The following is an 11,634-nucleotide window of genomic DNA, read 5'->3' as shown; positions in this document are numbered from 1 at the left end:
CCTTTTACCCCTCCATCTTTTCCATTTCCCTTTGCCCACCCCTCTTCCCCCTTACAGTTATGGGACATTAGCCTGGTTGCCTGTAACACGGACACGTAAGTGTGAGCAAGTAAGTACACTGGCGTCGCCCCGCATGAGGAGAGATGCCGCGATCGGATCGATGGCAGGTGTCTTGTCACGCTTGTGTGTATCAGAAATTCAGAGCCCGATTCGAACCCCGAGCGAGTCAGGGACAGCAATTCAGCCGTCTGGGACGCGGAGATCACTCACATTAGACTAGCTTTTGCTTTTTGCAGGCTCAGATAGCAAAGAGAGAAATTCACGCTGGATTACCTAATGGAGGTTGTGACGGGCGGCCCTTCAAGCCACACCCGAAAGATTGCTTGACCGACCCCTTTTGTGGTGTCGGCAATGGTGGGTGTCGCTGATCAGTGGGCCGTGGCTCAATTCAGTCGTGGGTTTGGCCTCGTTTCATCGTCTCGTCTACTCTCTGCTCGGGGTCCACTGTGCTATGGTGCTATCGGGGTTAGCACTGGGAGATGGGGAGAAACCGCCCGAAGGGCAGAAGGGGGGTGGCAGGCAATGAGGGGAGGGGGAAAGCCTCAGGATTGGCTTACTGTAATTCGGTGGCTGTGCGCTGGAGACTCAGATAATAATCAACTTGATGGTGTCACCAAGTGTAAGAGTATCATGTGCGCGCATATGTGCGTGGTACCGTATAAAACCTCAAATATTGCAGAACGGTCTGCCCGGTGTCATGGTCGGCAGACGATTTATCCCATGGTCACCGTGTCAGCGGAAATGTCAGATAATCCCCGACCGAGCCTCGTTAGTGACAGGAAGGGCATTATTGCCAATTGCGAGCCAGTCGGTGGCTGCTAAGTTCCATTGCATGTGACAGGTAGAGCTCGTTCTTCATAGCTTCGTTCCATGGTAGTTGTCGGGTCTAGCGAGTTGTGTCCTGAGGAATCGAGGGCGATCGACGGATCTCCCAATTCGGCCTGTCTCAGTCAGGAAGGTAAGTCATGACTTCGAGATTCAGTATCAAAGCAACGTTACGATCCAAAGAAACCGAGCAATCTGACTTTTCGGTCCACGGCAGAACACCGATTACACCCCGTAGCTACGATCACAGGAGATCCATCTTCACATCGTTGAGGTTCCACTCAGACATGGAATAGGTCGTAGTGTTCAATAGTCCGCGGACTACTGTGCTGCTCATGTATGTAATCGGTAGACGGGACCAGGCACGGAGGGACAGGATATTTTAACCTCCTCGTACGGCAGTGACACGATCAAAGCTTAGTTGTCCACGCGACCGCGACAAGTAAGTAATCCACCCGGAACCTCCAGCGTATTCCCTGATCGGGAATATGGATGGGTTTAAGATAGTCCCATCCCAAGTGGAGAGAGAGAGAAACAGATCTGGAGCCAGCCACGATGGATAGCATCTTCTAGCTTCAAGTTTAAGGCCCGCGGGACCCTGATGGGTCGTGAAATCCTCGATCCCTTCTAGATTGTTCGCCTGGTTGGGTATGGAGTCTTCCAACGTATACTCAGTTGCTAGTGGGAGATCCTACCAGAGCCGCGGGCCCGTGGGCGGAGGGCGAGGGCGAGGGCGTGCCTAGTAATCACCCAACTAAAGTCTACGGTGTTGTATGGGTCGATCGTCCGACTATCGAATTTTAGCGGAGTTTCCGGGGGGGAGGTAGCTAGATAGTCTGCGATCTGCTCTCTTGATCGTGACTCATCTGGGCTTAATCAAATGGACAAAACAAACACACAGGCGAGATCTCAGGCGCCTGAAGCAGACAACCACCCCTACTTGAATCGGACAGATTAGACTCGGATTGCAGCGGCTTATCTCGGCAGTTCAATCCAGTGCCTGGCTTTTTAGAGTGGCTTTCCTGATAACTTTCTCTTTTATTTTATTCTTTTTTCCAACTGTAGGTTCCCGTAAGAGGGATACGATGACATCCCCATTCACTTTCAGCCCTCCTCATCCTATTGCTCCTGGTCTCACTAGACCAAACCGCATTGGTCGCAGCGGTTACCGGAGCCTGACGCCTGCTGCCCGGGCGTTGGTTGGATGTCTCCCGTCCAACGCTTCCCGGTGACTACACTTTTTTAACCATATACGGCCAGCTGCCGTGTGACATTCTTTTGGATGTATCGCTCAGCACCGGCGGTGACCTGAGTGGCAAGGTTTCGATGCATGGAGTGGACAGGTACTCCCGGGCGGCAAGACGGCGGACCTACTTAGGCGATGACTGACGGACTGTCGTTGGAATGGATACCTCATATGCAGGCTGCTTCAAGGATCTTCCCGGCCGAATCGGGGTGGTCCAAGAACTGAATCAAGGGGCAAGGCTGGATCCGACTGGGGAGACGCAAGTGTTCAATAGGCTGCTTGTGAAGCTCGCTTGCTTGGGTATTCTGGCTGATCTGCTTTTTCTTCAATTCATTTCAATGCGTTGTGATCTCTGCTGCGATGCAATCCTGGATGACTATCTGTGGGGATATGGGCTGAGACGAGACAATTAACCCGACCTACTAGTGCAGCAATGAGAGACCGAATGAGAGAGGGGAGAGAGGGGGGTTAGAGGTCAAGCCCGGGTGAAGATGCTGCAGTCTTTCACGATCAGACATGAGACAAGTCCGACTGTGTAACTCCACCACCCCCATTTCAGGGCTGAGGCTATTCTATTTTTGTTTGCAGTGCAGCTTTCTTAATATGGTGAAGGTGACCCAAAGGGTGAGAAGGAAACAGAACAAAAAGAAAAAAAAGAAACACCTTTCTTCTTATCGCATCAGCTGTGCGGTAAAATGCTCGATCTCTTCTTATTTTGGTTGGCTGCCCTTCTTTGAGGGGCAATATTCCAGGCTACTGCAGGGCTGACCGAAGAAGAGGATGATGATGATGGTGATGACAATGCCATTTGCATTTCAGGGCGATGCAGGGCGGATGGTCCACCATCAACTCTTTTTATTTCCCATCAGCAATTGGTATATTCTCTAGTTAATGCATTTGTGTCAATTCTTTTGATTCGAAACTAATTTATTAGACTTCTCTGACTCCAGAACAGGACAGGGACTTTGTTGTTGTTGTGGCTGCCCTGAGATCTGGCGGTGTAACCCTGTCCGCCAAGCGTGACGTACTCGAGTGTATTGGAATGAGGGCGCGGATGAAGAGAAAAGAGGAGGGATGAGTTATGGGCCTATGGAGGTTATTGAAGTTGGTGTTGAAGAGTGAGTGCCATTGAATGAAAAGCTGAATCGATGATGTTGGGTTGGTTTGTTTTGTTGAGACTGTGTCCCTATTCTCATCGTCATTTACTTTCCGATCTTCACCAATCATTGCAGGATTAAATCAAGGATATACTTCCTCTGCGTCTCTCTCTCACTGCTTCTCTAGTCTCTGACAGTACTTTTTCCTGGTGCTACCTGAGGCGTATTGGCTGCTAGTTAGTTCAACCTCACGCAGTACTACTCTGTGAAATTTATTATTACAGTAACTACAAATAGAAATCTCTCAATTCATCTTATATTTACTGGCTCTGATTGACAGACTGGCTGACTGAATGACTGATTATTAGTTTATGCCCAGCAAGTCAGTCAGCCATCATACTAAATAACTAACTAACTATATTTACTTTTTTTTCTTTTCTTTTTCTCTTCATTTCTTTTCCCCCCATCTCTTCCTTCATTCAATTCATCCAACTAGTTAGTAATTTACTTCCTTTTTTCTCATCTTGTTTTTTTTCCTGGCTCCATCACTTCTTCTTCGGCCACTCAAGCTCAATAGTGAGTCTCCATCTTTTCTTATCCATCACTGTTGATCATGCATGACATATCATCATCAGCCTGCTTGGACCCCGTCCTTCCTCGATTCCTCAACTGCGATCACTACCACCTTCTCCTCCCCATCTGCCTTTGCCAGCTCGTCCAAGTTGACCCATCCCAGTCTTCTCCAGGCATCAGGCCCGGATTTCCCTCGCAAGCTCTCCAGCACCAACTGCGCCCCCTTTTAATTCGTCAGCGGATGCATCGGTGGCTTTCGTCTATTTTCACTCTGCTTTCTGGCCTCGTTCCACTAATCTTATCCTCACGGGTCCTACTGTCCTCTCTGTTTCCATTTCCTCGGACATTCTTACTGCCTTTGCTATTCTTATTCTGGCCCTCCTTACTCTACCTGCCGCGGTTGCTGCTGCTGCTCCTTCAGCACCGACCTCAACACTTTTCGCCATCGGTGGGCCTCTTTCGATGTAGGAGGTCGATCAACCCGGGCGCTTGTCTTCCTGTCTTGACATAAAACCCACGAAGCACTGGTCTTCGATCTCTTATTTTTCCTGTGGATCGGCTTCTTTATTTCAAACAGTACGTGATTGTCTGATTAGCGATCGGGGTTGTCAAGGACGAACCAGTAAGCATAGTCCCCTTGGGCATCATTGGTCATACCCGGGCATGAGACCGTCAGACCAAACCCCGATACTTATATTCTAGCTTCTAGGCCACTACCCCCCCTGCTAACTCCGTCCATCTTGCGCATTGAAGCTTAAAGGACTCGGAACTAGTCCGTTTGATAGAAGATCACAAGCTTTTAAACTCACGGGGTCCACCTCCTCTTCATTCATTCTCCGAAATCTCAGGGGATCTGACATATCGAACCCTACTATACCACACTATCATGCCTTTCCCTCCACGCGAGAAGGGGCGGATGGCAAAATCTGGAAGGTCAGAAGAGGAATTTGTTCTATTCCTCCAGGGGGTATGTCTCGCACGTGGTACATCTCATACACGCGGCCTTGTCTAACCATGGGTGCAGATACCGGCGCACTGTCGTTGGCAAGAGCTCAAGGACCTAGTCCGCCAGACAGCCTTACATATCCGTCAAGCAGTGGTCTACGATGACCAGCATGGATTCCCAACCGGTCTTGGACAGATCATCGTGAAGAACGAAGACGAAGCATGGAGGACCTACCGTGCGTCATGAAACTCAGATGGTTAGAAATTAGCTGACAGGGTGCTTCTAGATAGGCTTTCTACCAACGGCTGGGAAGGCCAGAGCCTTGTTGTCACTTTAGCACGAACCAGCTCACCTACACGACCAATTGCTGGGCCCACGAAGAGTCCAACCTGCGTAATTCCGCCCAACTATGTACCAGGCTACTCAACTCCGCCACGATCAACACAAAACATGGCAGTGCCTCCGTCTCCCATTTCCCCCGAGTAAGTACAGGAAGTGGCTCCCCTTCTTCCTCAGGCGACAACTGACAACTCATAGACCTATCTTGTCTGCCAGTCCAAGCTGCCCGACATATCCAGCCACTGATTACGGCCCCATGGTCAATCCCCTAGCAATGCCTCAACAGCCTTTCATGCCTTTCCCCACAGACCCAGTCACACAACAGCCCATATCAGGCATCCCGCCCTCGCCCGCTCCTCTCCGCCACTCCTTCGGCGACGCTTTCGCTATTCCCGTCTTCCCCGCATATCCTTTTCCGACCATGCCGCCGTTTCCTGATGCCCCAGCACATGGCGGTTTTAGTCTACCCGGACGTCGGGCCCACATGTCCGGCAAAGCTTCCTACGGCTACAATCCGGCGTTCGCGCCGCAGATCTACCATTCCGGGGGCCCAGGTCCCCGTTCTTCCCCACGACGAACTATATTCGTGCAGAATCTCAGTCCCACCACGACCGACAAGCTCCTTCGCGCCTTCATAGAAGAAAGTGGCGCCACAGTGGAGCAATCCGAGGTGTCCACGGATCCCGACACCGGCCGCTGTAAAGGCTTCGCACGGGTAACCCTACGCACAGCAGATGAAGCCAAGCGTGTTGTAGCGCAGTACAACGGCATCAACTTTATGGACGCGAAAATTCGCGTCAAGATCGACCGGAGTCTCCATCTCGCTTACAGCCTGACCCGCGAGAGACATGCCGGTTCGGCACCATCAGCTAACGCGAACAGTCCGGTCGCAAAGAACCAAGGACCATATGGTGCTGGCAACAGCCCGAGGTCATCATCGCTGTCTTCATCGACGTCAACGTCGTCGAAATCGGGCGACCACTGTGGACCCCTAGTCGTCAATGGGTCCAACACGGGAACCAAGGCAGTGGCTACTTAGCCGCACACATTCCATCACTACTTCTGACGGAAGTATTGACTGGCCGGCCTATATAGTAATAGTCGATAAACAGATATCTTATCATCATCATCATTGTTTTCTGCAGAGGGTAAGGACGGGATAGAACGGGATCATGGGGTTGAATCAGTCTATGTTTGATGTGCTCTGGAATTGGATGTGATCATAGTTACATGTGCATGATCGTTTTATTCTTATATCTCTACTTATGTGCAAGGTTTCCAATGACTGCCAGAGTGAGATTTACGGCGTCCCGGGGCGTTCAAACGGTGATTACATACATAACATAGATAGAATGATTGGTTGGTTGGTTAGAAGTCATGTTCTAGTAGTGTATCCTTATTCTATCAATTCAAAGAAATCGAAATCTGTCTGCAAGTAGCATGATGCATTCAATCAATTTCATCATTTCACTCATGAGTCATCGCATCTCATCTCATCTATCTGACCAACCCGACCGGTAGTCAGTTAGTTAACCTTTAAATAACATGGTCAATCAATCAATCAATCAATCAAAAAAAATCAACATCTCCATCTAGAATACATCCCCTCATCTCCATCAATCAATCACTGCTCCTATATGCTTTCTTTCTTTTTCCTTTTTCTGCTTTTTCCATCTTTTTCTCATATCTCAGTCAGTTCCATCAATGATATCATGCTCTCATAACAATCAATAATACATACAGTAATGGTAGTCAGTAGGTTAGGTTAGTCGGTTAGTTATCATGAGAAAAGGAAAAACAAAAAAAACGCCAGAAACTGTTCAAAAAAGACGAAAAGGGAAAAAGAAAAAGAAATGTAAAATACAAGTACAAAAAGGGTAAGTACGAGACGTCTCAATTAGGTCATCGTTAGATCCGGCGCGCGTACGTGAGAAAGTGAAAAGGGTAAAATAAGAGGCGTTAATATAAGTAGGCAGGTAGTGGTGGGACGGAGAGACGGACGGCCGGACGGGACGGACACATTAGTCCCAATGCGGAATATTGTTTGGGTCGGAGTCTGGGTCTGGGTCCGAGTGGTAGGTGGCGAATTCGGTGGGTTAGATGGTGGTAGTAGGTGGTAGGTGCTTAGGGTTGGTTTTCGTGGCTAGCTAGCTGGCTGGCTGGCTGGCTGTAGCTGAAGCCGTAGCTGGGCTCTCTGGCTGGCTGGCTAGCTAGCTAGCTGGAAAACAGGGAAGGGAAAGAAAAGTGATGCCATCATCATTTGGCATGGTCGATTAATTCAGCGTACAGCGGCTCGGGGATCTTGCGGACGATCAGGACCGTCAGGGCGATGATCTCTTTGGCGTCGAGTGGTGGGAAGGATCGGAGGATTTTGTTGGGACTGTGGATGGATCACGTTAGCGCTGTTACCTCACATCACAATGTCTCTGGGATATCTGCTGCGGGCTTTGTTTTGGGTTTGGGGGGTATCATATCATGCCCAGGAGAATTATTCTCTCAGAGGGACTTGTGTGTCGGGGCTGTGCTCTGAGGGGATGTGATTTGTCTTATTTTTCCCCGTCTTTTGTTTTGTTTTTGGTGGTATGGTATTGCTTTTTCGAGAGGATGAGGCGGACGAGAAAAACAAAAACAAACATGAAAAGGGGGAATGAACCAGAGTAGGAAAGGTAAAAGGCAAGGGAAAATGTTAAGAAAAAACAAAAAGTAAACATACTTCGGACTTTCCAGGATCGTGTCCCTCATTCGAATCAATTGCGCCACAATACACAAGATATTTAGGTGCGTTCCGTATGCGAACAAAAAGTCCCAAAGATGAAGCACCTCCGGAAGAGGAGGCGTGCACGCACAGAGGGTCAACACCGACGGAAATGCATACAATTTCGCCTGTAGGCCCTTGGAGAAGAGGTACGCCGCTAATTTGGGTTCGACGATCTCTAAACATTGGTCGACCAAGCGCAGACCTCGATGGACCCCATCCATGGCGCCGCGGATGTAACCAGGACATTCGCGTGTAATGAACGAGTGGAACAGAGCAAAGGCCTCGACTTCGCTGCGGGCGGCGTAGAGGAACGGAGCGCAGAGCACGTTCATGCCTTGGACGTAGATCGCAGATTCGTTTGTAATCCCGCTGCCGCCGCCGCGACTGCTGGCAACGCTACCTGGTGTTCCGGATGGGGAGGGTTCTTCTTCAATGCTCGGGGGTGTGTTGATTAAGAGCTCAATCTCTCGAAGACGGGACGACGGACGCAATCGCGACCGGTATTTGTTCTTCGCGTCGTGAAGTTTCCATGCGACAGCGTTGAGAAGCCGGATCAAGCTGGCTTCTGTGACGCGGCGTTTGAATAGGGGGTCTGTGGCCATGGTGCGGAATGTATCATTGCGGATTTTCGTGTAGGCTGGCGAGCGACCACGGTGGATGAGGGAGAGGTATTCGTCGGTTGGAACAGGAGAAACATCGAGAAGGACGAGCCAAAGGTAGATTCGGTAGGTGGACTGTCGCGATAGTGTTAGTGGACGTGTTGCTCTTCATTCCACGAGGGGCAGAATGAGCACGAGGGGGGAGGGGGGGTCGGGCTATTATACCATGCCATCCGCGTCTGCTTCGACTCGTGTCGAGAGAACGAGGTACCGGAGCTCCTGGAGACCCTCCTGAAGGTTGCCCTGGTGCGGACCGTCCCGGAGGAGAGTCTCCAAGACCGAGCGCTTGACTCCAAACCCAGAACCTGTCTTTCTGGCCGATCGCTTTTGAGTTCCTATCGCAGGGGCCTCCCGAGACGAGGCATCGCTGTTGGAGCGCGCCCGGCGTTGCGAGCGCAGTCGCACGGGCGAGTCCAGCTGAGGAGGTTGGGCGAGCTCCCCGGCGCCAGCAGACAAGCGCCCCGACGGCGGATGAGCTGAGGAAGGTGGGTGAGATGAGAGGATTTGGTGAGACTGGATCTTGCGCAAGCCTCGCATGGTCCGCGGTGAAGGTGACCCAGCCAGAGCAGCGAGATTAAGCTGGGCCTGGGTGGGATGGAAGGACGAGGGAGAAGAAGAGGATTCGGAGGGCGCCATGCTGGGCTGGGGGTGGAGGGAGAGGAAGAGTGGGCTCTGCTGCAGGTGTGACGGACAGACGCTCGATTGGATCAGCAAGGATTGGGGGTCTGCGTCTGGCGCAGAGACAAAACCATCTTCCCTTGAAACACCGGATCAAAGAGGGACAGGAAGATGATCCATGAATACAAGACTAATAATAATGATAGACAAAGAAAAGAAAAAAAGGGATCCTGAGAGATTTATATCATGTGAAAGTAGTGAGTAGTTATAGGATTGGGAGGGGAGAATGAATGGTTGGAGAAAAGAAACGACGCCGGGGACGATGCAAGAAACCAATGGATTCTTAGGGGGTTCTGCTGCAGCTTGGGATCATCACTAACTTTTAGTCTCTCTCTCTCTCCCTCTCAGAGTTTCAATCTGATGGCGGGCTTTTTTTTGCCGACGGACGGAATGCGGGGACACGCGACGACGCGAGCAAAAAAAGCTCAGTTGCCATGGGAAATTCCTGGCCTTAATCCTCGCGGGCCCACGAGTCTTGTCTTATTCTCGCCCTGTCAACTTTATTTCCATCGTGACATGTTCCTGGCTGTCAGTCATGTTTAACTTCCCGAAGATGGAGCTGCCCTGAAAGGTATCTACGATATAGCAAGTAGTCATGTTGTTGTTGTTGTTGTCGTTTGTCGTCTCCTACGCAGATCCAGAATTGCAGGTCAATGGCTGCCAGAGCCAGTCGGGTTCCCTAACTATCGGTATCCCTCATCATCCGAACGCCGTTACCGAACTATAAGCAATAATTCCCACTCCGCCGTTGCGGCTATCTACTAGGCGTCGCGGCGATTCGTCGATCCATTCTCCGTCCCTCCCATGATCCCACTGACAAAGTCCTGGTATCGGAATACCTCCCCCCTCTTCCCTCCGCCCGCCGCCCGAGCACCTTTCCCGCCAAATGCTCGGCGCCCCGTAAATCCACTGAGCACTTCATTGATCTCCCGGTCGCTTAGAGGGTGGTCTCCATCCTCGGATGCTGTGTGTAAGAGGGCATCGCGCAGCTCGTCGACGTCGATCTGACCGCTATCGTCTTCGTCGAAGGCCGCCAAGGCATTCATGAGCTCTTGGCGGGAAGAAAGAGGAGCGAGCAGCTGTGAGAGGGTATTGAGGAAGGTGGGGAAATTCATGGTTTGAGGACCTCCTAGAGGGAAGAACTTGGAAAGGGCAGTCGGGTCTTGGCCTGTCGAGCAGCATTGCGTCAGTATCATGTGTCATCGCCCGAAAATGATCGACTAGCTAGCCTTCCGTTACATACCCACGTTCGTAAGCACATCCGCCACGTCGTCCTTATCTACTAAGCCATCGTTATCTCGGTCCAGGACTTGGAAGGCCTCTCGGATTTCCCGCAGTTGTGCGGGGGGTAGTTTAGCTGCTGCGTCAGATGACGCCGCCATCATGTTCGTAGCTTTGGCTTCCATCAACGACGGCGACGAATCCGGCGCATTGGCGCCCCTCGTTGGCGAAGGGGGCGCCTCTCGTGTGAACCGAGGCTGTGCAATGGGACTTCTGGGCTTGCTCTTGGGTGATGAACCGTCATCTTCCTCGACGGTGTATGATTCCTTGAGTTTGCTCGGTGACTGAACCGGAGTGTAACCGCGGCCGGGGGAACTGCCAGGGGTGCTTGAGCGGCCTTGTGGATGGGAGTTGGGTGTAGAAGGACGGCGAAAAGGGGAGGGTCGAGGGGAGCCAAATGATAATGGCGATGGCCTGAAGGGGGCGTTGGAGGTGACCTGGAGATACGGCGGTGAGCGGAGTCCGGAAGGAGGGAATGGGAGAGTGAGCACTTACCATGATGAAGTAACAATGGTGAGAAAATGAATATGACGATGATATGCAACTGTACAGGATTGTTCCCTATCAGATTGGGGGAGGAAGATTACCCACAGCGAAGAGGGATCAAGAGGGGAAGATGGCAGGATAGAATGGGGATGGAGATATCCATTACATAGTTCCCAGAAGGGAAAGGCAGCCAAACAAACAACAAGGCTTCGGGGGTTCAAGTCGGGCCGATACGGAGGGGGCACGTGCGGGGCCCAAGAAAGGCAAGAAGCGGCAGTTCTGCAAGTCTGAAGTTCCCTCAATCGAACTGCACGGAGAAAGAGATCCGATCACTCCATCTCAGATTATTGGTATCCTCCTCCTCTATTATTATCATCGATCTAAAAGCAAGTGTTTTATCTTGTGGTCTAGATCTCATGGCCTAGAATTTCCCCGTGCCCATTGCGTCCCATTGCAATCTACTTGCACTCTTCCCCCAACTGCGTGCATTGAGGCCATGGCGGTCGGTGGTGCTGGTTTGTCTCCCGTCGCCTTTCCCCGCTGTGGAGATCATCGTCGGTGCGTGGGCTTTGGAGGCTCTCGTCCCCTTTCTTTTTCCCCTGAGTCTATCCCGACTAATCCTCCGATCGACGAACCTCCCACCCCGTCCACCCTGGCTCTCGAACCCCGACAATGACTGACAGTCT

General features: G+C 51.3%; 6 protein-coding genes across 6 annotated transcripts; 3 read left to right on the top strand and 3 right to left on the bottom strand.

Moving 5' to 3' along the window:
* Positions 1-133: 133 nt before the first annotated feature.
* An01g05130 (hypothetical protein) lies at positions 134-1,689 on the top strand (the record flags this gene model as incomplete). Its single annotated transcript, XM_059747959.1, has 7 exons — positions 134-174; positions 379-514; positions 607-828; positions 922-1,018; positions 1,189-1,222; positions 1,302-1,327; positions 1,568-1,689. 7 exons carry the CDS (start codon positions 134-136, stop codon positions 1,687-1,689), a joined length of 678 nt encoding a protein of 225 aa, XP_059599661.1.
* Positions 1,690-1,970: 281 nt separating this feature from the next.
* On the top strand, positions 1,971-3,209 carry An01g05120 (uncharacterized protein; the record flags this gene model as incomplete). Its single annotated transcript, XM_059747953.1, has 7 exons — positions 1,971-2,113; positions 2,181-2,228; positions 2,309-2,394; positions 2,606-2,656; positions 2,744-2,755; positions 2,870-3,006; positions 3,087-3,209. 7 exons carry the CDS (start codon positions 1,971-1,973, stop codon positions 3,207-3,209), a joined length of 600 nt encoding a protein of 199 aa, XP_059599660.1.
* A 650-nt stretch (positions 3,210-3,859) lies between these two features.
* Positions 3,860-4,247, bottom strand: An01g05110 (hypothetical protein; the record flags this gene model as incomplete). The annotated part of the gene is made up of 2 exons (XM_059747944.1): positions 3,860-4,024; positions 4,110-4,247. 2 exons carry the CDS (start codon positions 4,245-4,247, stop codon positions 3,860-3,862), a joined length of 303 nt encoding a protein of 100 aa, XP_059599659.1.
* Positions 4,248-4,687: 440 nt separating this feature from the next.
* On the top strand, positions 4,688-6,125 carry An01g05100 (uncharacterized protein; the record flags this gene model as incomplete). The annotated part of the gene is made up of 4 exons (XM_001388899.1): positions 4,688-4,768; positions 4,826-4,982; positions 5,034-5,229; positions 5,285-6,125. 4 exons carry the CDS (start codon positions 4,688-4,690, stop codon positions 6,123-6,125), a joined length of 1,275 nt encoding a protein of 424 aa, XP_001388936.1.
* A 1,217-nt stretch (positions 6,126-7,342) lies between these two features.
* Positions 7,343-9,040, bottom strand: An01g05090 (uncharacterized protein; the record flags this gene model as incomplete). The annotated part of the gene is made up of 4 exons (XM_059747933.1): positions 7,343-7,466; positions 7,800-8,213; positions 8,343-8,578; positions 8,669-9,040. The coding sequence occupies 4 exons, from the start codon at positions 9,038-9,040 to the stop codon at positions 7,343-7,345; spliced, it is 1,146 nt and encodes a 381-aa protein (XP_059599658.1).
* Positions 9,041-9,942: 902 nt separating this feature from the next.
* Positions 9,943-10,960, bottom strand: An01g05080 (uncharacterized protein; the record flags this gene model as incomplete). Its single annotated transcript, XM_059747929.1, has 3 exons — positions 9,943-10,343; positions 10,425-10,899; positions 10,958-10,960. 3 exons carry the CDS (start codon positions 10,958-10,960, stop codon positions 9,943-9,945), a joined length of 879 nt encoding a protein of 292 aa, XP_059599657.1.
* Between the last annotated feature and the right edge of the window lie 674 nt (positions 10,961-11,634).

This window comes from Aspergillus niger (genome assembly GCF_000002855.4).
Source record: "Aspergillus niger supercontig An01".
NCBI lineage: Eukaryota > Fungi > Ascomycota > Eurotiomycetes > Eurotiales > Aspergillaceae > Aspergillus > Aspergillus niger.
The sequence above is the reverse complement of the archived record's forward strand: the minus strand, read 5'-3'. Positions and strand labels throughout refer to the sequence as shown.